The 26567-nt window shown below is 40.6% G+C and overlaps 1 protein-coding gene across 4 annotated transcripts in view; it reads left to right on the top strand.

Moving 5' to 3' along the window:
* Positions 1–26567, top strand: part of MBNL2 (muscleblind like splicing regulator 2) — a 151884-nt gene that overhangs the window by 94855 nt on the left and 30462 nt on the right. For 2 of the 4 annotated variants that reach the window (XM_024739632.1, XM_024739642.1), the window contains exons 3-7: positions 2798–2962; positions 11120–11320; positions 14406–14669; positions 21422–21475; positions 22107–22260. In XM_024739632.1, the coding sequence (XP_024595400.1) occupies positions 2798–2962; positions 11120–11320; positions 14406–14669; positions 21422–21475; positions 22107–22260 (838 nt within the window). The remainder of the gene's footprint in view (positions 1–2797; positions 2963–11119; positions 11321–14405; positions 14670–21421; positions 21476–22106; positions 22261–26567) is intronic. The other 2 variants (XM_024739648.1, XM_024739656.1) reach the window with 1 other exon arrangement.

The following is a 26567-nucleotide window of genomic DNA, read 5'->3' as shown; positions in this document are numbered from 1 at the left end:
GGCGGACTCTCAACCACTGCGCCACCAGGGAAGCCCTCTATTATACTTTAAATTGTGTTAAGTAGCCTATTGTTCTATGAAGGAGAATGCTAGATTTTTATCGTCCCTGGATTTTTAACTGTTGCTAATAAATAGGTTAGTACAGTGAGGTAATTGAGTCAGATAAACCTAGATTTAAAATCCAGCCCTACCACTTACCAATTATATAAACTTTGGAAAGTTTCTTGATCTTTCTGAGTACATTTGCTGTTTTGTAAAATAGGGATCATTACAGCTGTTATAAGGAGAAAATGAGATAACCATGTATAAATTGTCTGGTACATGGGTAATCAATAATATACCTCACTCCAAGTGTGTAGGTAAGAACAGTAGGAAATTGTATTAATTCTCATGGAAAAGAAGGTTCCATCCATAAATTACTAATTCGATGTTGTAAATCATGTTGCATTGGCTGAAAATAGTTTATGTAGTTCCTTAAGAGCCCCAGTTGTATCAGGAGACGACAGCATTAACAAAAAAAACCATATTTTTCTAGCCTCATCGAAATTTTTACCTGAAGCATTACATTAGAAGACGAATGATCAAATTGACAATTATATGAACGAGCAAAATAGAAGAGCCAAACTGGTAGAAGTGCGGATGTTTCACAAATTCCAACTCCATTCTATGGAACTTTGTTTTCCCACATCCCCACATGAGGCCCTTTGTACATTTGTACACATAGGCCCATATGTGTACCCTGTATACATGAGCCTCTCTGGGTGTCATCTTCCGAGTGAACTGTGTTTGAAGAGAGTTTGAATTGAGCTTGTCAGAGAGAAGCCTGGGGAGACTTATCCTCTATACAAGAGATGTCACTCTGTTCAATTCTCCTCCACCCCTGATGATGGGCAGTAGCCACGTCCCGTGACCACCTCCCACAATAGATGATAAGAATGTATTTGGACACCTGACATAAGGCAGCCAGTCCAGAGACTAGTCATACTCTTGTGCTCTAGGAGCTGGCCCAATCTGAATGCTTTCTTGGAGATTTTATTTTAGAAAATCCAGACACTTGGGCAATTGTCAAGGGAGGACAGAAAGAGAAGTAAAATAAGACATGCCTGAAGCAGGTTGGCAGGGCCGGAGGGACCCTAGGACATCACAAAACAATGAGCAAAGTAAAGTTAGGATTAAAACTTTACCTTAAAAATCTGCAGACAGAAGTAGATGGAGAGAGAAAGAGATTTCTAGACTGCTTTGACTTGGATTATTTTTTTTTAACTTTTTATTTCGTATTGGAGTACAGTTGATTAACAATGTTGTGTTAGTTTCAGGTGTACAACTAAGTGGATTATTTTAAATTGTGGGTCCAGTTTGCCAGTATTTTAACAGTGGACCTTCCAGTACTTGACCCAAGATGTCTGTTTTCTCCCTTAGGATGCTGAATGAAACATCGACAATATGAACTTGAGCCTAAGGAGACATGGTGCCCTTGCCCATTGTTACAGAATAACTTTAGCGGAAACGTGACCAATTCCTTCTGGGGTCCCTGGTGCCCGCCTCTGTGTCCTCCCTACAGAGGGCGGCACAGCCTCTCATGCTGCTAACACGGGTTGATGAGTGCAGAGCACCAGGCTGAGCCCAGGACTCCTGTCTGCCCTTCTCCGCGGCAGTGTAGGAGGCTGACATTTGGGAGGGAGCCTGCGCCACCACAAGTACAGCTGAAATGAGCAGGGGGCAGCGTGCGAACTCCAGATGTTTAGAATTAGGATGACTGTAAACAAATTTGTTTGCCCAGATCCACCCAGCTTGCTTTTTAAAATTACTTTTATATTTGGTAAACAAACCCATATTCTCTTTTCTTGGTTGCAAATAAGACTAATTCTTTAGAGACTGACAACCCCCATACTGGTTAACACAGTTCGTTATTCTTTCTCCAGAAATTGCATACTTCACATATCAACATCATTCTCTCAATTGGTAGTTTTGAAAATTTGGGAATTCAGTATAAACACTACCATTTGTGATTACTCTTCAGACTGGTTTTAGGCACACCTGTCACCTAATTAATTTTTTTTTTCACTTTGCCAACTTTAACATCCCGATGTTACTTTAGCTGTAAAGACTCTTCACTACCTCATATTGTGACATTTAATTTTATACAACTGTCACGGGACTGGGGCAGGGACATGGGCTGCAGCTTTCGTGTATTAGAGCAAACTGCTCTGTTGCAGGTGATTATCTGAGTTCATGCCTGGAAATTTCACCTGTGCATCAGTTACTAAGAAATGTCCGCTCCTATTCTACCACCGCCTCTTCTTCAATCATTTGATTTAGGGGTGTCTTCAGCCACCCTGGAGCACACATTTCAAGACCTTCTGATTGGTTTCCCCGCTGCACAAATGTGGCACATAATTATTCACATTGTGTCATCACTCCAGCACAAACCAACGTTTAGCAAGTTCAAAGCTTCCTTTTGATAAGTCACAATAAATATGCTCCTCTGATGGCCTTCCACACTGCCTGGAAGGGTCCGACTTTACTCTCAGCAGTCACGTTTCCTTGGGGTCCTTTGTCAGAGTTAGAATCCACTGAAAACAACAACATTTCAGGACGCTTCTCTGTTCAACAGGTCTGCGCAAGACTGATAATCATCGAATGCCTGATTCACCCCTTGTATGTTCCAACATATGTGTGCACGCATGTGCACACACACAGATACACACCTTCGTGTATAAGGAATGATTGTGAAATGGTTGACAACAGAGTTGAAAGCTACTTACGACAGTCCTAAGACCAAAACTCTTTCTTCCAGGGCCGTTGTTCAAGAGAGAACTGCAAGTATCTTCACCCTCCAACACATTTAAAAACTCAACTCGAAATTAACGGGAGGAACAATTTGATCCAGCAAAAAACTGCAGCAGCAATGCTTGCCCAGCAGATGCAATTTATGTTTCCAGGAACCCCACTTCATCCAGTGGTAAGTACATTGCATCTCATGATGGGCTTGATGATTAAAGTGTTGGTACAGGCAAGGCCACGTTGACCTAAAATGGTGTCCCCCTACTTTGTCTCTTTGGCTACCATTAAAGCAAATAGCTTTGAAGCTAACTAGATGCTGAAAATAGGGTTTTTTAGATTATTTAAATGGAAAAACCCATGTAGGAACTGTAGGCAAAGACAATTTCTAATCGATATCTGGGAAATCTGTGTCACTACAACTGGTGACAGTAACCCCCATATTTCTCACCAGTAACCTCCATATTTGAACCATCTTAGAAGGGCAATAGTTCTACGTTCTCATTTAGAGTATGAATTGATGATCTATGCAAAGAAGAGATTCTGATGCCTAAAACATTATTAGCAATGCAACAGATAGATTATTCAGTTTAATGGTATCATTTTAAGGAAGGGGAAAATGAAACCACAGAAGTTAGTGGATTTACCCAATGTCCTGCAGCTAATCAGTTGTGGAGCTGAGCCTGGACCTCAGACATCTTGACCAGGGCGCTTTCTGCAGTCTGCTCCCCCTGGAGCCTGGCAGAGGCGTGAAGGAAGGCTGCCTGAGCCACCCACGTCTCTGGTCTCAGAGGCCTGCAAAGGGTGCAGGAGCTGAGACAAGGCCCACAGGATTAAACGCCCAGGGAGTTCAGTACTGTGTCATATTTTCTCCCTGATTTCACAGTGTTTGAAAGTACTTCCTGAAAGGTCTGGAAATTGCTCTAGGAATGAGGCCCTGAGAAAAAGGAGTGCATTTTTGGGCTTTAGTGAATTTCGTTTACACTTGTAAATTTTTTGTCAAAAACAAGCTAATTTTTTAAAAAACAAAGCCAGTGAAGTGAGTGAAATTTGCTCTTTTTGAAAGAAAAGGTACATAAACAAGAGATGATTGTTTAAAAATCAGTCTTTATTGTATGAAAATTCTATGTCATTGAAAGATGCTAAATGAAAAGGGATAGCTACCAGGGAGTTACATTTTCTTGTTGTGCATCCATGAGATGAGATGGGGAAGGTGGGGCTTGGTCCAGGAAGAGGGGAGAGAATCTGGGCAGATTGTTGGCAATTCTGCTTGTCTCCGGGTTTCTGCCCAAGAATAGCGGCACAAAGTAGCCAGGAACCAGCTCTGCCCAGAGTTAAAAAAAAAATAAAGTGCAGGTGCAGGGGACTCCAAGATAAATCAGCTACAGTCTTGTGGGTGTAGACAGACACAAGGAAAAGACAACATAAGATTCAGGCCCAGGGCATTATGATTTTGGATGAGGCAGGAAAGGCTGCCTGGAGGAAGTCCCAAATAAGTACATCCTAAAGGATGAGTAGGAGTTATCCTAGATGTAAGGACAACACAGGTAGAGTTCTGAACACATTTAACACCAAATACAGGCGTTTAAGTGGATCTACTTAAAACCATTCACATGTATAATTTATGGTTCTCTTTATTGATACACGTATAAATTATTTTATTAAATTACCTAAATGCTAAAATAATTTAATTATACATATTAAATGACATCTATGGGAATAAACTTAGAACCACCTAGGTCAACATAGCAACACTGCATTATATCGTTTTAATCATTCATTACTTATTTACTTAGAATTTGTAAGGATTGGCCCTGGTACCCAATAATGGCAGTGTTAATAAGAAAATTCCATTCCTGTTATAAACTATTAGTTGAATTTCCTTTGAAAGTTATGTTTACGTATTGTCTCATATATTAATTAGAAGACAATAATCACAATTACTCTATGAAGAAGGAATATTACACTTAAGTATTTTAATAGAGGTTTTTAAATCGCAAGAAAAATTAGGACGAAAAATGTAATAAACTTAAAAATCATTAACTCTACAAACAAATAACTTCAGAGTCTCAGGAATGAATTAGTGACCTAATACAAGGTAGTAGGCCAAATAATGGCCCTCAAAGGTACCTGGAAATGTAAATGTCACCTTACAAGGAAATAGGGTCTTTGCAGATGTGATTAAGCTAGGCATCTTGAGATGGGGAAATTCTCCTGGATTAAATGCAATCACAAGCATCCTTATAAGAGAGGCAGAGGGAGAGTTGACACACATACGGAAGAGGAGAAAGGCAATGTGCCCATACAGGCAGAGACTGGAGTGATGTGGCCACTAACCAAGGGATGCCAGCAGCCACCAGAAAACGGAAGAGACAAAGAATGGATTCATCCCTAGAGCTTCCAGAGGGAATATGATCTTGCCAAAGCCTTGACTTTGGCCCAGTGAAACTGATTTCAGACTTACGGCCTCCAGAACTATGAAAGAATAAATGCATGTTGTTTAAGCCACCAGGTTTGTGGGAATTTGTTAGACCAGAGACGGGAAATTAATACATGCAGAAATTGCTTAAGACAAAGAAATTGATAAACATAAAGTAGCCAGTATCCCTCCATTTTTAGGTTTCCTTTTTAGGTAAACTTCTCTAAAGAGCTATGCATATTTTTTCCACTCCCTTTATCTCCCATCTCCCCTGAACCCATCCGCTGAAATCTCTCACCAGTGACCTCCATGTTGCTAAACCAATGGGCACTTCTGCTTTTATTGTACTCTTTCCACCTCTTAGTAACATGCAATCAATCTCTCCTTCGAGGAGCAGCCCTCGCTCTCTGATCGTTCCTTCCTCTTCTGACTCCATTGCCCATTCTTTTCCTCTGTTATATGTTGAGGCTGCTACACACTGATGTTCCCAGTGCTGGGCCGCTCTCTCATTTACCCTCTCCTTCATGGTCTCATCCATTTCTGCGGCTCTGAATCATCTACAGGCTGAGAACTCCCAAATGCACGTTCCCAGTCCAAACCTCTCCTCTGAGTCCCAGGTTCAGGTATCCAGCTTCCTACTGGACTCACCTTCAAATTTCTCACAGGAACTTGACATGTTCAAGACCCATTTTTTTATTCTACTACACTTCCATCTCAGTATGTGCAACCAGCAGTTTCAAACCAAAACCAAGCAGATTCTCTCACATCCAGTTCATCAGCAAATCCTGTCATATGTGCCTTCAAGTCCATCTACTTCTCCTCCCAGCACCCTCGTCTGAGCCGCCAAGTATTTCAAAATACTTTATAAGCTGTTCCCTCCTAATCTCTCAAGTTCCACTCTTGCTTTATTCCAATGTATCCTGCACACAGCAACCGGCATAAAGTTGCCTTTAAACACATAAAGGCATCATATCACTCCCTTTCTTCCAACCCTTCGCTTTCCCATTTCACTGGAGACAAAGCCTAAACATGTAACCTTGACTTTATCTATAGTGTCATCTGTGATCATGTCCCTTCCCAGCTCACCAACTCATTCTGGGCCACTCTTCCTTTGTCCACTGAGACCAAACCAAACTTTCCATTCTGTGAACACATAGAGCTCTTGTTTGCCTCAAGGCCTTTGCTTTTGCTGGAAGTTTCCTACTACTCTTCACATTTTAACTTCATCTTATTCATAAAGACTCCAACTCTATCCCCTGCGACCCACCACCAATCTCTGTCATTACCAGTGAGGCCTCCTCATTTCTGCTTATCCATAAAAATGGATTGTCATTTTATTTCTTTGTCCTTCCCCATTAGGGTTTAAGTTCAATAAATGTAGACACAGTGTTCTGGCACCATGTCTGTACCACCAATGAATATTTATTGAATGAATGAAAATGCAAACTGTTCTTTCCTCTTCTGTCTCAAATTCATTACATTTCAAAAGTCTCATTCACCTTATTCCTCCTAGCAGTTTTTCTTTCTCCAGTTCCTAACAGAATGTAACAGCAATTCTTCCTTCCCTTCCCTTCCCTTCCCAGCACACTGCCCCCAACCCCTCACCTCCCACACAACCTTCCCACGTACACTCAAGATAAAGCAGCAGGTGGGTAGCCTTTAGTAGGACAGGGATTCAAGAGCCTATGCAATCTGGTCCTTGGGGGCAAGGTCTAGTGTTGAGTATTCTGTGCTCCAGAGATGCTTCCGGGAGTAAACGGAGAAGGCTTAAGAGATGCCATGTTTTAGGCCTTTCAGTTTGAGTGCCAAATACCTACCCTTTGAAGTCAGAGCTTTCTAAATGTATGAGCTCTCACGCTCTTGTTTTAAAAAGTCAATTGACTACGTTTTAGAGCTATAAAATACCTCAGGCCACTTAGTCATTCCTCCCCAGCCCCGATCCTTCCTCGCCACTACAAAATATCAAAGAGCATGTGTGCACATGTGAGTGTGTGATCTCTGAATCCAGACCTACTGCTGTAAGGTACTGAGAAGGAAGAGTAGAGAGCGAGAAACACAGGCAGGTGGGGTGAAGTCCAGAGCGAAGACGCCAAGACCAGCATTTCGGACATGATTTTCTTCCAGAAGACTCTCTGCAGCTCTTGTCCTCTGGCCTCTCTCAGCGCAGTTAGTGCTGAGAGACGAGGAGGACCAAATGGATCTCGTCTCAGACCACCTGGCAACAGCCCTCCTGCGGGAACCGCAGGGCTGCTTCTCCCAAGCCCTAGCTCGTGGCCTTCCAGGAGCAGGGTCACCTGCCCTTCTCTTAGCTACCAACTCAGACTCAAGTTCAGACATCAGCCTCAACTCCACCTGGAGACTTTAATTTGAATCCAGGATCTGAGACCCACTTTTCCAGGCAGCTGTTCAGAGCAGCCCTAACCTCCTGCCTGAGGGAGGCCCTGGCTGACGGTGGGACACGGCTCCCCGCCGATGCTCACTCTGTACGCTTATGTCTGTAAGGGCAGCTCGTGTTTTTGTTCCCTCTTCTGTTTTACGAAATTACCAATGAAATCTAATAAGTGCGGAGGAGTAAAAACAGCCCCAGACTGGGAGCCAGGGGTCCTGGGTAGTTTGCCTTGACTCTGCCTCGGCAGCGCTGACCTTGGGGAAGCCACGTGGGCTCTACTCTAAATTGCTTTCACCTGAAGACTGTGCAGTTCTCGCTGTCACGCTTGCTTCTCGCGGGTATTGAGGAGATTAAGGAAGACACAGTGTGTGAGAATGCTTTGAAAACGGCCGAACCTTTCACAGATGTAAGGTATTACTGTCAATGATGATAATGATAATATAGTGCCCATCTCTGAAAATTACCATAACTGTATTTTTTTTTACTATTCAACTTCAACAGAAAACACTCTAGACAAAAAAAGAGAAAATATCTAATTGAATCTATCTTCATAAAGCCTATGAACTTTTAACTTTCACATGAAAGAAAATACATACTTTCCCAATCTATATTTCAAAATAAAGAAGATATTTGCTATCATTTAGTAAGATTTTATACCTCTATTATTATATTGCTATCCTGACTACATTCCTGTTATAGAATCAATGGACAATTTGGGGGGAAAAACCTTTATTAATACTGATTTTTACACTACTAATGATAGCTGCTATTTCTTGCGTTCCAACCATGCGAAGTATTATAAGACAGAACTAACACCTTGCTCAGCCCAAGTCTTGAAGCTAAGTAGTTTTACTTCCCTTCTGCAGATGAGAAGACTAAAGTTCAGAGAGGTTGATCTCCTGCCCAGGGTAAAGATTAATAACTGGCCGAGCTCAGGATTTTGAATTCCTGTCTCCCTTTGTCTAATATTTGTGTTTTTACTTTTAAATAATACTCTCTGTGACCTGTATTACAGCTAACATCAATAAAACGAACTGCAACATTCCTTTTCGACCATTAAATTAGATGAACAAGGAACAAAATTTGGCTAATGGCGAGAGATTTGTTGATATCCAAAAAGGTTTTGGGAAATGGGTTTTGAGGTTCTGACAGCCCACTGACAATCAAGGTACAACCTGAGTGTGTGTCCCTACACTGACCCGGGCTTCAAATTATCTAAAAGGGAGGGAGGCTGGGAATTTGCTCCAACAGAAAGTCAAAAATGGAGATGTGGGGAGGGCTCTAATTTCTAAATGTTTACTTCAATCATTAGCCTCTAGATTAAATTACACTACTAGTACTGGTTTTTCCTAATATTTATTTTCACTCCTCATCTATGACAGTTGTCCCCAAACTGGGGTGCACATCAGATCATGTAGTAAGTTTTTTTTAATGCAAATCTCAAGGACCCTGCCCAGACATACTGAGTCAGAATTTGTGATATCTCTATTTATGAAATTCCCCTCAGGCATTTCTGATATAGCTGGTTCTTTGAATCACTGATCTGTTGTGATTTATGACCTTTCAGAATTGATTTTCTTAAATCCTAACATTATAGAGCCCTTATACCATTTAAATCACTTGGCTTCTTTTCAACAGTACTAAATTATAAAAGCTACAGTTACTGAAAACCACAACGTTCTATAATTATGACTCAAATGGGTTGAAAATGGAAAACATTCATGTATAAAACTCTGTAGAAAGTCAAGGAAGAAAAAAAATCCTAACTGCCGTCAATTTCCCATGTTAAGACCTCATGAAGCAACTTTCCCCCAAAGTGAATTTTATGTCAGAGCCGTAAAGATCTAAAAGCCCCTCGTGAGACTGCAGCAGCAGCCCTCTAAGACCATTAGAATCACCTCTTCCACCCCTCCCCCGACCAGCCACTTCAGTGAAGCCTTTCAGCCTCTCCAAGAATTCCCCCCACAAACTATCAATAATTCACTGCTTTCTAACATCATCGTTTGTAAAAGATATTTTTCCATTATTGCTGTCAACAAAAAACGTAATACACACAGATTATTATTTTTCCCATATGTTCAACAACTCGGAGCTATAAATAGATAACAAGAATGTTACCCACAATGTACAAATAGAGAAGTAGCATGACATGGCCAACCACATAGTTCAATATGAGAAAATTGCATTAACATGTGATTGCAAATACCTAAAATATGCTAAAAATAAATAGGGTAAAAGTCATCCGATAACTAAAAACAAAAAAAAAACAAACAAAAACTATTCAGATCCAATTCAGTGCAAAGTTTATTCTAAGAAAAATCTTTAGCATCTTAAATTTTTAACATCAGCTCTTTGACAGTGAAGCAAAAGTTTGTTGTTCTCTTAAATGTACATTTTTAACATTGGCTCTTTAAAAGTGAAGCCAATTCCCTGGTGGCGCAGTGGTTGAGAGTCCGCCTGCCGATGCGGGGGATGTGGGTTCGTGCCCCGGTCCGGGAGGATCCCGCGTGCCTCGGAGCGGCTGGGCCCGTGAGCCATGGCCGCTGAGCCTGCGTGTCCGGAGCCTGTGCTCCGCAACGGGAGAGGCCACAACAGTGAGAGGCCCGCGTACCGCAGAAACAAAAAAAAAGTGAAGCCAAGTTTGTTGTTCTCTTAAATGTGCATTATTTCCTTTCTGAAAGGCATATTTTCAGGTGAAGCTTTTGAAAACAATCATCCCGTCAACCCTCTAATATACTTCTTCTGGACACAGAGTATAGTGATAGAGAAGTTTAGTGAGGAACTCTATACCTTCATCACTGCTGCATTGATTTTGCGACCTAGGAAACCAAAGCAACTTTTAATGGCCAATGGAAAAGTTCACGCCCTTCTGTCCAACCTTTCAGGAAAGGAAGATTGGATCTAGACATAGTTGAGCTAGAGCAAGAAATAGCAGGTCTAGATGTAAGCTGCCTATGAATTTTGGGGTTATCTATGCTAGTGATAGAATACGGAAACATACTGGTAAATCCGAGCAAAATAAAATACCAAATAATCCCCACTTTTTGAGAGTGTATAAACTTGGTCAGTCTGAAAATCAGTCTATAGTCAAGGGTTTTTCTTTCTTCCTCTCCCTTTGAGAGACACGTAGGAGAAATCAAAGATTATGAGTCAGCATTCCGTAAGTTTTACTGCCTTCTTGTTGTAACATTCAATAGTTTGGAATGATGAGCAATTAGAGTGGACTTATTCTTTTCTTGAGAACACTTTCATGGGAACAAAAGTTTCACCTGGTCCCTGTAGTTAGGTTTCTGTGATGTTCTCCCATGTGTTTGTATGGTTTGGGGAAGAGAGGATCTGTATGGACTTCATTTTTATTAAGCAAAAAACAGAGAAGCTTAATGAATTTTCACAGTTCAGCATTGATCTATGCAATTAACACAAAGAGTCTTGTATGCAATGAATGAATTTTGCTCAAATGACACTTGCTGGTGATTTTTAGAAGTTTTATTCTAAAGGAATCTTTGTCTTGTGTTATCTTCCTTTAACAGCCCACTTTTCCTGTAGGTCCCGCAATAGGGACAAATACGGCGATTAGCTTTGCTCCTTACTTAGCACCGGTAACCCCTGGAGTTGGGTTAGTCCCAACGGAAATTCTACCCACCACACCTGTTATTGTTCCCGGAAGTCCACCTGTCACTGTTCCGGGCTCAACTGCAACTCAGAAACTTCTCAGGACTGACAAACTGGAGGTACTTCAATTATATTTGTGGTTTGAGATGCATTTGTGGTAGAACTATACCTCTGTGTAAGTGAATGCTTGTAAGATATTAATTCAGTCTTGCAAAACCGCCATGCACACACATTCACCTAAAAGGCATGCATTCATAATGCTATTGTTTGAATTTAAGGTCAAGTATAAAGGAAATTAGTCTGTGGGAAAAGAATAAGTTTAATACAAACAAAAATCTGTTGTGTGGAATGTGTGTTCAGGGGCAAAATATGTAACGACCAGTGGAACATTGAATCAATCACTATGCAGGCCACGAAGATGGCTCCCGAGGGCTCCAGCTGTTCTAGGCGTGAACCTTTGCTGGATCCTGGAAAGGTCTGGTAACGGGCAGGTTAGGAGGCCAGCAGCCAGGACAAGGGGGACACTCAGGGACAGGGGTGGGAGGACGTAGGACTGTGACTACTGACCAAGTGGTATGATCATATTTCAGTATTTGAAGACCTAGTATGGCTGCTCTAGCATGTTCCAGGATATCAGCCCCAGTTATGTATAGGTAAACGGGGAACTGGAGCCTGGGAAAATCTAATTACTGATTTGGGATATTTTCTTTAACTTAAATTGAAGTGATCTACAAAAGTCAAGAAAACATAGACTTAGAGAACAAACTTATAGTTACCGGGGGGGGAAGGGTGGGGGGAAGGGATAGTTAGGGAGTTTGGGGTTGACATGTACGCACTGCTATATTTAAAATGGATAACCAACAAGGACCTACTGTATAGCACAGGGAACTCTGCTCAATATTATATAACAACCTAAATGGGGAAAGAATTTGAAAAAGAATAGATACATGTGTATGTATAACTGAATCACTTTGCTGTACACCTGAAACTATCACAACATTGTCAATCAACTATACTCCGATAAAAAATAAAAAGTTTAAAAATTCATATATTTATAAAACATAATTCTTAAGTCATGAGTCAAACCAACTCACCTGCACTTTACTAGGTAAAATTTCTCTTTAATCAGTTAGGGCATTCATCCATTTATCTTAACTACTGTATCCTATGACATTTAATAGAGCATTTTATATGGGTGTGTAAAGAGTCTGATAGATTTTTCAGAGTTCCTTTAATCCAACCATCAGTTAGTTGTTAGGTGATATATATGTATGGTTAGGATGTACACTGTGCTTTATCTTGGATCATTTGAGAATGTTCTCTCAATGTGCATTTGTTTAAATATTTACCCAATAAATATTGAAAATGATAAAATGTTGCCTAATATCAGCTTCCATCTGGAGTATATAGATCCCCAAATGAAAAGACAATAAACTCCCATCGCTACTGTTTTGATCAAGACTAACCCTGTGAATATTGAACAGACCTTTCATGGGACTGGAAAAGTGTTTGGGGCTCCACCTGGTGGACCCATGAAGGTTTCGTGTTCAGTACGTGACCGTGTGGTTTAGAAAACAAATTAAATCAGCTGAGTTGGGAACAAGTTGTCCTTCCCAACAGGACTGGTAGACAAAGACATATGTAAAACTGATTCACGAGGACTTTAGCAAAGCAGCTTGCAATTCATTTCAAACCAGGAATGAAGTCAGCTGCACACAGAGCCCCTTGGTAAATGCCTGATGGCTACTCTACACCCCAATGCAGTCTTAGCCTGGAGTCATTCCACTTACAGAGGGAGGCATACTCAGAATCTGTGGGAACAGTTTAGTAATTTTTATTTTGTACGTTTTATGAGCTAAAGATGGAATGTTGGATAATATCCAAAGCAGAATGAAACAATTAAAAATTTTGTGATTTATCTGTTTACCCTTTAAACTCGTTTGGTCACCGGTCAGTGAAACTGTATTTCCCAAGTACTTTTGACTCCCACAAGGCTCGAATGTCATGTCAGTGACCCTTCCTGTAATGTCACTAATGATAAAGATGTGAACCACCACTTGAGCACATCAACTTTGGATGTGGAGCCTGAGAAGAAAATAACTTACAATTTTACTAGTAATTCTTCCCTGATAATGATATTTATAAATATAAGTATTATGTATATATGTTATTTGTGTTACTTGACGTTATCGGTATTTAGGGCAAGGTTAAGAATACTCTTTAAATTCCAAAGAAAATTTTCTTTAAACAGTAAACTCCTGATCCACGAGAATTCTCAGAGGATGGAGCATTGCAGTTACTTGAGATTTCAGGATAATTAAGGATTAAGGAATAAAAAAAAGAAACAATACATCAACACTTCAAACTCTATTCTACTTCCCTCCTTTTACTTCTTTCCCTTTATCTCTTCCCATATTTCTCTCCGTTTTATTTTGTATTTTTACCTTCTTTCTGTGCTGTCAGGAATAATAATATTGTGACTTAAATGAAAGTTTTGGTGTCTTAGATATCGTAGTTCTTCTAATTTATGAGTATAAGCATACATTAGCTTTGTGGAGCAGGACAGACCTATGGGAAAATGGGAGTATTCACGTTCACTCCAGCCCCACTCCCCATCCTCAGAGAGGAGAAACAAGTTCGTCACGTCGCCTTGTTCTTTTAGCAGTTGTGTAGCAATGACCTTGTGGCTTGATCTTTGGTGAAATAATCCCTCCGTGTAAAAACCCTGTAAAATCCCAGAGTTGTCATAGTAGAAGATGTGGCTATATATAGACGTCCAAATTTTATATACATGTGTGTGTATATATATATATACACACACACATGTATATAAAATCTCCAAATTACTATATATATATATATGTTCTTTCTTTCCTTCCTTCCTTCCCTCCCTCCCTCCTTTCCTTCTCTAAATAAATAAATAAATCCCAAGAACAATGGGGGCCTTGTTGATTTAACTGCAGATTTTGACTTTCTTAATATAGATTCTCACCCCCAGAAAAGAGGGGGAAGTAAAACTCAAATTATTTTGCCCGGGATTCCAGTTACTTGAGTCCTGGATAATCGAATGTTTATGTTGTAAATGGCACAAAAGACACCACTAAAAGAAAGGAAAGGTATTTATTCCTTTTTTTTTCGCAGAGGTAGTTCCCGGCGGCCCTGGGGCCTCCTTCTGCATCGTGTGCTCTTCTCCCCATGTCCTAGGTCTGCAGGGAGTTCCAGCGAGGAAACTGTGCCCGGGGAGAGACTGACTGCCGCTTTGCACACCCCGCTGACAGCACCATGATCGACACAAACGACAACACCGTAACCGTTTGTATGGATTACATAAAGGGGCGTTGCATGAGGGAGAAATGCAAATATTTTCACCCTCCTGCACACTTGCAGGCCAAAATCAAAGCTGCGCAGCACCAAGCCAACCAGGCCGCGGTGGCCGCCCAGGCAGCCGCGGCCGCGGCCACAGTCATGGTAAGTGGGGCGCGCGCGCCGCGCACCTTCCCCGGCCCGCGAGCCCGGAGCCGCGCCTTCCGCGCGGGGACGCGCACGCTCCCCAGACCGCTGGGAGCGGGGGACGGCTGCTGTTCCCGCTGCTCCGCTGCCTACGTCCTGTCTCGGTTGCCCCCGTTTTGTTTTGTTCTGTTCTGTTCTGTCCCTCCCTCCTTCCCTTCTGCAGCACAATAAGTAAATCCCTCAGGCGGGCGCAGGGAACGCGGGGCGGGTGCGAGCGCCCTTCCCCACGCCCAGCTCTGCTCGGAGACCTGACACGGGCGGGACCGGCCCGGGCTCCTCGCAGAGCGGGAAGGGCCAGGGAGGCGGCCCAGAAACAGAGAGAGACAGACAGACAGAGACAGAGAGAGAGGGAAACAGGGCGGGAGGCCTGCGGCGGCGGCTGCGCATCACCCGCAGCGCTCCCGAGACGGCAGTCCGGAGCCAGGAGCCCTCGGCCGGCGGCCCCCGCTGCCCGGCTTCTCCCTACCCCCATCTTTTGTCCCTCTTCTGTCACTTATCACAAAGGCCACGCTGCGAACTCTCTCTCCCTAAATGAAATTTTATGCAGAACATCAAGTCATGAAACCTGAAGACGGAGCTGTAGGGCTGGTGCTTGGGAAAAAAAAAGAAGTCCTGGAACCCAGCCTCAGGTCCCTGAGTCACTGTCCTGTCTCAGGCCCCACCCCAGACCTTCGGGCTCTGAATTCAAATTTTAAAATATCCCCAGGTGTTTTGTATACACAGTAACATTTGAGAAGCCCCTACCTAGAACACTTAAATTTAGCTGTATTCTGGGATTACCTGAGGGATCTTGAAAGGTTCTAACATCGGTCCCTTCCCCCAAGTTTCTTATTTAATTAGTTTGGATTGGCCTGGGCAGGGGCTTGCTTTCTTTATTCTTTCTTTATTTAGAAGCTCCCAGTTGATCCCAGTGTGCAGCAAAGTTTGAGAACCACCGCACTGGCCTGTAGAATTAATTTGTTTTCATGTGAGATCTCTGGCTTGACAGAAGTCTGTTTTAATATACGATAGGCACTGGGCATCCATTCATTCAAAACATATTATATAATGAGACCTGCCGTGCATCAGGCACTTGCCGGCCGGAAAAAAATAAATTAGGCAGCTTTCCTTGCCCTCAGGGAGCCTGGAGTTTAGTGACAGTGATAATGTTCCTCCATGACACAATGGAAATGCATAATGGGGTCCGGGGTGGAGGGGGGCAGGAAAGACTCAGTGGCCAGTCATCCCTCGAGAAAGACAGATATGGCTTCAGATATGAAAGGTATAGGTTAAAACACATTGTTCTAACTAGCGACCACCACTTCATAACACTAATGCCTGATCAGAATGCAAGGGTAGCTGTTATACACCAAGTTCATATTACTCAGCATTCTTTCCACAAATTTTTTTGTTTAGAGAATGATTCATTTTATTTTATCTTATATTTTTAGAGAATGATTCGTTTTATTTTTTATTATTTTATTTTTGGCCACACCACGCAGCTTTCAGGACCTTAGTTCCCTGACCGGGGATTGAACCCGGGCCCTCGGCATGAAAGCACAGAGTCCCAAACACCAGACCGCCAGGGAATTCCCTCCACAAACGTTTATAAGGCCTGGCCCAATGACAAGCAACAGGGATGCAGAGAGGAAGGCACAGAGCCTGCCCTTAACGTCATCACCGCTTAGTGTGGCCTGTGTGCTTACTCACACCTTTCCAATCTCAGCTTATTCCCAAGTATCTTGAGCACTGAGTCCTTCATCTCTCTCACTGTTTCTTCTCAGAGTCCTTGTGCCTTTAGTGTTTTTTCGTCACTGGACATAACCATGATTTTTCTGTGAGTTTCTACATATGTGGGAATGCATGCATCCACATAAGAGAGTCAGGACAATATAGATAAATTCTCCCCTTTTTGTTCTCATGAAAGAGTGGTTTTCAAAACTGATTATAATTAGGTGCAGGGGGTGAGGGACCTGTAGGGGAGATGAGAATTAATTGGTCCCTTAATGCTGATGAAAAAGGAATTCTTTTAGAGAGCAAATGAGGTCTTCTGTACACTTGTGCAGTGTGGAATCCATCTTCATCCACTTAGTGAAGATCTCATCCTACCGAGAAGTAAAATGTTTTTCATTGTAATCATTCTTTCAGGCCAGCCCAAATTTATTCTAACTGGTGTGTTGATCGTTGGGCACAAAGAACACGTTTTTACCTTAAGCGAATGTTATAAGTCATAACTAGGTATCAAGGATACCCCCAAGGCTAATTAGAACTCTGGTTGCAAGAGACAAAAACTTTACTAGATCATTTAGTGCCCTCCAAGGGAGGAGAGGTAAAATAGGGCTCAGGGGTAGATGGATCCAGAAACTTGAAAACCAGTAGGTCTCTCTCTTTTCTTTTTTTCTGCTTCTCTTGGTATATCAGCTCCATTCTCGAAGATCAGCTTCTCCAGACAACACTGGCCATGGCTTTGGACACCTGTAGGGACACATTCTTACATTTCCTGACAAGAGACAAAAATAGTATCTATACCATCTCTAATTAGGAACAAAAAAATGAGCCACCAGGGTCATTTTGGTGGTTGTCCTGTGGTGAGAGTAATAGCATGCCGTGATTGGCTCAGCCTGGATTGCGATGGCCATCTCTGGCCATCTCTGGCCATCTCTGAGATGAGGTTCTGGGACTATGAAAAACTTAGTCCCTATACCTCAAATACCTGTTAAATACAAGAAAACACTGGTACTAATAGTGACCTTTACAGCTGAGCCTTGATTTATCTGGCTGTTACCTAGAAGTACCAGTTCTAAACATCTGCAGTCAGTATGTTCTTCAATCACTGAAGGAACAGCGCGCCTAGAATATGTCAATGGTAGATGACCTGGGTTGATGGAGATAAGAGAAGAAATGGCCATTTACACAAACAGCCCGGTATCTTTAAATCAAGATTCGACTCCTCTATGTGCCCTTCTGTGCATTTTCACATCAGTTTCATCAAGATGCACAGATGTTGTTGCAGTGGATGTCAGTATATTTAGTTACCATAGTTTCCTAGATTGTTACCCTGTGCCCAGATTTGGAGTTCCGATACTTCAGGTGATCTTGCAACACCATCAAAGACAACCCAAAGGAATGTAGTTTCAGAACAAAAGCGTCAGCTTCTTTCTGACAATGACATGAAAATTACGGAATCTGTCATGTCTTTTTAGTTGAAGTGAGAGGCTCATTTGAAACCAGTCTAGTTGCAGTTGGATGAAGTCAAAGTATTCTTATTCTCATAGCAAGATTACTCGGTACACTGAAGAAAAACTATTATTTCCTTATTTAAAAGAACAAATGGGAGTGATGATTGCAGTCAGAAGATATTAGTATTCCATTCACCTGGGTTCCATATCTGAACACCAAGAATTTCTGTAGTGCAATTTTTATTATTGTCCAGGATTTCCCCTTCTCTGGATTAACTGGACCCTGAAAAGGAATCTAAAGCTTTGATTCCAGAAAAAGAGACACCTTTCCTTTAGAGCCTTATTCTTTTGCACTGCCTCTTAAAACATGAGCAGCATCCTCATCAGAATTTTTCAAATGTAAAAATAAGCCAGACAGAGCTGCTCTTTGGTAATTTTAACACAAAGGGTATCTCGTCTGCAAGTCAGCAGTCCTTCTTCACACACACACCAAAATGGGGCTACACCAGGAGATACTTATTTTGTAAAAGGAAACAGGACCAGCTGCCATCAGCTAGATAAGTTTCAGTTGTTCAAGAAAACATGTACAGGAACTTTGAATCCCATCCTACTTGTCCACATCCTTTTCTTCCACATTCGAGTGGCAGCTCTGATTACTGTCGTCAGCATTTCCTGACTCCTCAGGTTTGGTCTTTGCCTCTAATGCCGGGCCCTTGGTTGGCTTGCCTTGGCTTGAAGTTGGCTTGCTCCTTGATCCAGAAAATGAAAAGCCTGGCTGTACGTATATAAGGCTGGACAAAGCCCAGAGGGGGCAAAGGATCAGAAATGTTGGTGAAGCCAGCAAGAATGGGTGCCCAGTGCCTGGCACACAGTAGGGGCTCAATTAAAGAGAACCTCGTTCTCTGCATAGGTGCCTAAGGAAGCTCCCAAGATGCACCAGGCTTGGGGATCTCTCAGGTCTATTTTAAGCCTGAAGATCTTTCAATATAGGTAAACATATGCCTGCAGCCACATAATACCCTCTGAAACGGAACATCTGTGTACTACAGAGCCACATTAGAACATGATTATTCATCCATACAGTTTTTTAAAAACATTCTACCCACGTGCCTCAAAGTGTGAGGTGTGGAAGATATTAATATGTACACTCGACCCTCCAAGACCTTAGTGTTTCCTTGAAAAGACAAGATATTTGCATTTAGTAAAGAAAACCCCAAATAAGGAGTGGTAGAAAGGGAAAGGCAGTCACTGTCCAGCTCAGTTTAGGGCTCTCAGCTTCTTTAAATTCCTAGTTTATTATAATTTCTGTCACAATTGCATTTCATCAAACTAAGATTGGAAAAAAAGAGAACATTAACCTTTCAGGTGTCGATCCTGAGGAGAACTATTTAATATTTCTTTTTTCTACTTGGAGACTTCATTAAATGATGCTCTGTTAACTCAAAATTTTGCTCATAAATACCAGCCTGTGGAGACATAATCACTGTTGTAGCTAGCATATCAGAAAAGATCAACCCAATAGCGGATTTGTTCTATAACTCTCAAAGACTGGAAAAGTGAAGGAAAGAATTGAAACCAGAGAGTTGAGGCCAAAATGATTTTGAGTTTAGCCATCCGGCTAATGTTGTTAGTGTCCTCTATGAGAACAGGCCGTGCAGCTTTATGTAGTTAGTACAGACTAATACAAGCAAAACATTTTTTTAGTTTTTAAGAACTGCATTATCTAGCAGTGTAAAACTATACAGGAATGAAAGATTTTAAACAAAAATGGTGTCATGAAAGTTACATCATGGCAAACTGACATTTGAGGAAAGAATATTCCAAGAAGCTTTCTCATTGCGAAGCTTGTTGGGTTTTGAAAATGTTCACAATTCTGCCTGAAGAACAATGATTTCATATTATGTGATGGCCTCTATCCAGACTGCCTTCCAAAGCAGCTTCTCCACTGGCCATTCTAAGCCTCTCCTCTACCTATAGTCCTTTCCGCTTTACTGCTAGTCTCCACCCCGCTCCACCCTTAGCTCTTTCCTTTACCTCCTATCACCTCCATACTTTTAATCCTGAGTCTTCAAATGATGAACCGCTCTTTATTGGCCAAGGAAGATATCACTCATTGTTTCCCATTTTGAGGGTTAAATACTATTCCATTTTCTCTCAAATGCCATAGCTGTAACCCAGAACTTTAGAATAAAACATTCTGTATTTATTGTGCAAACCTTAGGGATTTACCTATTGTGCTAAACATAGAAAATGGGTATTTCATTTCTTTTGTTTGCATTGGAGCTATTCCTTTGAATTTCTTTATTTTCCTAGAATTCCATCATAAAATTTTTAGATTTTTTTTTACAACAGTTATCAAGGAACAGGAAAATTTTTTCATCATGGTCTAAATCAATCACTATTTATTATTATTTCAGCTGTTTAAATGAAACTATCTGCCCACAAGTATGGTTATAAGTTAAAGATATTATTTGACTTCTAATAGTCCAAGCAGTTCTTTGCTATCTTTTAGCTGTTTGCTATTTTTAGCTATTGTACTTGTTCTAGCCAAGAGTTTCCCACATCTCATTAACTGGGTTGGTCACTGATTATACTTAAAAGTACGACTAGGATTATTAAGTATAAATTATTTTGATACCTGAGGACACTAAATACCCGTTAAAGGGTATTTTCTTAGTGTAATCTGGTAAGTTGTTTGCGATAAATTGAATTAAAATTTCAAATGTGGTGGAAAACAGAATGGATGATAAGTTAGTCATTAGAAACCATATGATGGAATAAAAGCAGGAAATGTGAGAAACCTACTATGCAAATTCAAAACTTGTTAAGCTTGGAAACTTATTCCACGTTACCAGATCCACACTAGCAAAGTGAAGAGAAAAATTGAGACAATTACCCACATAATTCAGACAAAAAAATTAAGATCCAAACCCAAACAGTTTTGCCTAAATAATCTTGTGTTTGAATATTTTTTTGCCTGAATTGTTTGTCTCAGTTTGCCGCTTCATTTTGTTAGGCTAGATCTTTGTTAAAAATTATTTTTATAAAAGTTAAAGATATTATCTTTTTTTTCAACTTGGATCTTATAACTTGGATGTTATACGTAGTGCATTCATTGTTTTATATTTGAAAACTAACTTATCAGAAGTTCTTCAATCCTGTGGCCCTTAAAAGTTTTGCATTTTTTTCTGAAGCAATGTAAAAAATGCTTATGGTGTGTATGCAAGCTGCTGTTTTAATTAACTTTCCTGAATTTCAAACATCTATATTTTACTCTCTTATATGCTTTTAACTAAGGTATAGTAGATGCATTTTTGCTTCAATACTAATTTAAGGTGTAATATTCATTTCTTTAGAGAACATTTTTGTTGTTGTGCATGCCTAGTGTTTTGTACGTTGTATATTGCATTCAGAATATTTTTTTCCTTCTCACCTATCCACAATGCAATGCCGTTCCCATGATGCACCTCTGCTTGCTGTTTACCTGTATGTTAATTCGCTTGAATCCCATTGGCCCACTGCCATCATGTGCTCGCTGCCTGTTATTAAAAGACTCAGTCGACTGCCAAAGCAATGAAGCGACCTCTCGAAGCATCTGTAGACCTGGTACTTTGACCTTTCACCTTTCGCTTTGCATGTAGCTTTTCAGAGAACCATCTGAGATTTGTATTACTTGTAAAATACTGGTTGCAAACAATCATTATTATTAATTAATGAAAAAAATTCAATAAGGTGTTTAGCCATCTCATTTTCATATGTAATATGTGGAATAAATTAATCCTAACAAATTTTAATACCTTTTCCAAAAGAGTGAAGCAAATTTAAATTACTTGGCTTGGAAAAATGCTCATTATAATTCTAATTAACCTTTAAATTCAAGAAATTGCCACCTTGTTAAGGAAAAGAATAGGTATTAATAATAACACAAATGCTTCCTTCCCCCCTTAGACTAGTTTAACTCATTTTAAAAGCTGAAGTCATTTTTCGTTGTTGTTGCTTGATAGCTTTTCTTTTCCTTAGTTAAGATGCTACCGTTTTGGATTACAGAAATCATGCTTTGCTCTCGGTAACAAACTCTCACTCATTCGACGTTGCCGCTGTTTAAATTAAGGTGCATGGCAGACGCATCTCCTTAGCTGTCATTCTTTAAAAGTATGCTGCAGTTGATGATCTCTGTGGACACTGAAGGTGTGCTCACTTTGAGTTACACGTATCTTATCCACTTCGTCCCTTACAGGCCTTTCCTCCTGGTGCTCTTCATCCTTTACCAAAGAGACAAGCACTTGAAAAAAGCAACGGTGCCAGCACCGTCTTTAATCCCAGCGTCTTGCACTACCAGCAGGCTCTCACCAGTGCACAGCTGCAGCAACACACGGCGTTCATTCCGACAGGTACGTGCCCTGACAGTTCCAAGTCCTGTGTCCGTGTGCCCTCCGGTCATGTGCTTTCTTCTCATTCCTTTAAGCTGTTTGGTGGCATCTAGTTTGCTTTTAAAGGTACGATAAATACAGCCTGAAACTCATCATTGTCCTAGCTATCTAGATAATTTACCTTGCTTGGGACAATAGCTAAAGACTGTTAGGATTCTAAAGCCAAATATTTTATAGAGTTAAGTGACAGTTTGAACCCGTGAGAAGCAAACAGCAGTTAGGGCTTTTGGTTTCTTGTGTTCACACAAGCTGTGTAAAAATTGTTTATGTAAGTAAGACCTCTTATGTGTGACAATTGAAATTTGTCATTAACCCTGAATGACCTAAAAATAGCAATTCCAGTAAATACTAACCTTTTTTTTTTTTCCTATTCCTATTCAGAGCACTAAACAAAACAAAACAAAACAAACAAACAAACAAAAAAAGAGGCTATTCAAATTAAAGCAAACATCTACTCATATTTTTACATCCATTCTATCTCTTTTGCCATCCTTCTCAACTTCCACCAAGTTCACAAATATAGAGAACTCTTATCCTCAGTTTCTAAGCCAATGCCTGATAATATTAGGTGCTAAGGTGCTTTAACTCTGTCATCCTACTAAGAAATGAATTCTGTTAATCACAGAACCTTGAAGTTTAAAGGATTCTTAGTGATCTCCTCATCCAATTGATTGTTTTACAGATGAGAAAGCTGAGGCCCCCTAAATGTGCAGTGACTTCCCAAGGTGGCACTACTAAAGAGAAAAAGACCTAGAACCCAGTTTCCCTGTGACCAGCTCGATGTACATGACATGACACCAGCCAGCCTCCATAGGCAGAGGCCAGAGTTCTCCTTTAGAGCCTGGCATAAAACATCAGATAAAAGTGAAGAAACAAGAGTACAATGCACGCCAACCCTCCTCTGTTTTTTTACCCACAATGTACGCCAACCCTCCTCTGTTTTTTTACCCACCTTCCTGACCACAGACCTACATACACCATACACAAACACAAAGAGTCACCATAAATGACTGGGGTTTTGACCTTTTAGTCTGAGCTAAAAGAAGGGATAACATTTGCAAAATAAAATTTGCTGGAGTGTCAAAAAGAAAAATAAAAACAGAACCAGGGAGTGACTTAGGCTTTAGTGAGAAGGCTGTCCATTGAGTTCTTAGTTTGAAGTCAAAATTTTCAGCCCATGACAGTGACTTGAAGGTCAATATAGGTGAATAACAATTTTATCAAAAAAAAAAAAGCATATTGATCCCAATCCACATGGGTGGACTTTTCACGTTTGTTATCTATTTTCTTAAATCCTGTCGCATATCAGGAATTAACATAGGAGGGAGCTGAATAAATATTTCTATCCTATTCTTTATATAAAATCTACACTTTGAAATGAATTATTAACCTAACAATATTTATATTGTAGTTAAAAAATATAAATTACATTAGTAAAGTGGTTCTTAGTATATAGTTTTCTTATTTTAGTTCTGCTCTTCTCTTAAAATAAATAGACTCATAGACCTGTAGAATGTGTCTCCAAATCAGTAATTATTGGGGCTTCAACCTTGTCCTATTACAGCCTTAATTAGTGACATCTCAGTACAGTTATAGCACAGCAGTGATTGTACTTGTAATCCACTTGATATAGCATGTTTATAAAATAATTACTAGAAGGTAAACTTATCTGAAGGTCCTGTGTGATTTCTACAAGTGTCTTATTTGATAGACCTTGTCACTAGATATTTTAAGAGAAAAAAATTGTGGAAGAATATACTGAGTGGAAAAACAGAAAAGGACAAGTCTGTTTCTGAAGACTGGGCAGTAATGCCACTACCATTTCCTGGGAATGCCTCTGAAACCCTGGAGCTAAGCCATGCAAAAGGCTGAAGGCCTCTAACTCATATTTAACACTTCAATTCAATAATGACTGACTTGTTAAATCACTGGAAGAATTCTCATTTAAAAATATTTCACCTGGAAACCATTTAAAGACTTCCAAAGTAAGAACGAATAACGTCCCATTTGCAATGGCCTGATTATAGTTGATGAAATGCTTGTATTGAGGACCCAAAGGCTGTTCTGGGTGCTGTGGTTGTGCACTTCCGCCCCCTGCTGGACTCTTTAAGAACTGTTCAAGTGTGTCCAGCAACTCTCCATAGAGTGGGCTTTGGGAGCAGAAAAGTGGGTCCTAGCCCGCTTAATTCTGTGGATTAGAAGTATTTCCATCTGTAACATGACACAAACATGAACAAACATGTGGATCTCATGCTCTGAAATGGTATTTCAACTTCTATGAAGTTTTCACATTTCTCTTAAATGACGAAAGGATAATTTTATTAAAAGGAAATTAGCATAGTCCTTCCCCCAGTTAAATCCATAACAGAAAATTCAGTGTTTATTTTGGCTCTAGTTTTTATTTCAGGCACTCTTTCTCATAAGCCACATTTTCATCCTAATTTAAAATGATAATGATAATAATCATTCTTTGTTAATCACTGTTGTTTTAAACTGTGAAAATTAAGTGATCATGTTCAAAAATAATTTTCTTACTTAGTAAATGAGGAGCTCATTACTTTTAAACTGACACATTTTGATTTTTCTCTAAATACTTTACATTAACAATTATCATAAATGTGAAACAAAAAAACATTTTATGTTCTCCTGGAAGTTACCCTTTACTGAAGGGTCATTCACAGTGAAGTTTTTGATATGCTGCTAAAATTCTCCCATTGATACAATGTGACTTTGAATTTCAGGAATTCTGCCTCCAGGCTGTGGAGATATTAATTTAAAATATTACGCAAAATATGGGATTCTTCTCCAAACCCATGCTAATATAATTATCACCCTGGTTGATGCCCTAGCACATTTGCAGTGGGTGGGATTTTTCCTTTTTTGATAGGCATTATTTTAACCTAGTGGTTATACTTTTTCTTTGCTATGTTAGGAAAGTGACAAAAACCACACACACAGAAATAGCAGCATAATAATTCTTGGCATTTCTCTGACAGGTTTATTCTGAGTTCCTCTAAGTGTTCTTATCTCATTACCCTTCAAGATAGTTCCGCCAAGTGGCAGGCATAATTATTTGCATTTTGCAGATGGGAAAACTGAGGCTGTGCCTTTGCCGTAAAGTGGAATATATGATTCATGGAATTGTCCAGATAATCCTACTCGCAGATTCTAGAGCTGAAATGTTTGTGCAACTGAAGCAGAAAACATTTGAGAAGTCTTTGTTAATAGAATTAGTGCCTTAGTGAAATGCTTCTGCCGGTCAGAGCAAAGACGACCTACTGACTCTCTCCTTGATTTCTTTCATTATATTGGAAATACAGAGTAAGTAGAACAGGGAAGTGCTAGCACAAATACTGCCTAATGATCAGAAACCATACTATTACATAAGTGTATCACACACCTTGGTGAAAGATTTGTCAGTGTTTAGTGGAAACCCTATCTGTATAACCATAGCAAGATGTGTTTATCCTATTGAATTCAGCAAGCCACTGTTGAACACGTAGTCTGTTCTGGGTTCCAAAGCCAGTAGGGGCATACAACGGAGTTCAGAACACGGCAAAAACCAAATATAATGCAAAGCGTGAAGGGCTACCTTAGGGAGTGGGCAAAGCGATTTGAGAATGAGGAAATAAGAGACAATGTATTCGCCATCGGACGTGCGGTAGGTGGTGGTGACGAAGGAGATGGAGAAAGAAGGACTTTCCAAAGGAGGAGAAATTTGCTTAGGACTTTGAAAGGAAAATTTTACCAGTGCGGGAAGAGCATCCCAGGCAGGGGAAGAGCATGGATTGGGAACAGTGTAATTGAGGAATAACAAGTTGCCCGTTGTAGCTCAGTGTAAAGTACTGAAGGGGCTGTGTTTGCAGGGGTGGGGGGTGGGAGAGAGTGGGGTGAAAAGGCAGAGATGGAGCTTAGAAAGAAGATCAGGACCAGAATCTGCCACCGAGTAAGACAGCCACACATTGAAAAACTTCTGTGTTTCCGATATGCATATCCCTTTTAGGCCACATAGAGAGAGATGCTCATCACATTGCTTTGGTTGAGCATTTCAGGCACATCCTGAACTGAAGCCAAAGGACGGTTCCAGTCCTAGCCCAGTGTGGCTGTAGGAGCTACTGTTGATGATCTGCAACCCAGTGACATTCAGGTGTGTCCAAGAAAAGAAAGTGCTCCAAGAAAGCCCATCCACATTGGAATGCGAGAGAATAACATGGAATTTTTATAGGGATAATTTTGAATCCAGCCATGGTTGACTTTGAAATCATTCA

The sequence above is a fragment of the Neophocaena asiaeorientalis genome, unplaced genomic scaffold (genome assembly GCF_003031525.2).
Source record: "Neophocaena asiaeorientalis asiaeorientalis breed wild unplaced genomic scaffold, Neophocaena_asiaeorientalis_V1.1 scaffold9, whole genome shotgun sequence".
NCBI lineage: Eukaryota > Metazoa > Chordata > Mammalia > Artiodactyla > Phocoenidae > Neophocaena > Neophocaena asiaeorientalis.
The sequence above is the reverse complement of the archived record's forward strand: the minus strand, read 5'-3'. Positions and strand labels throughout refer to the sequence as shown.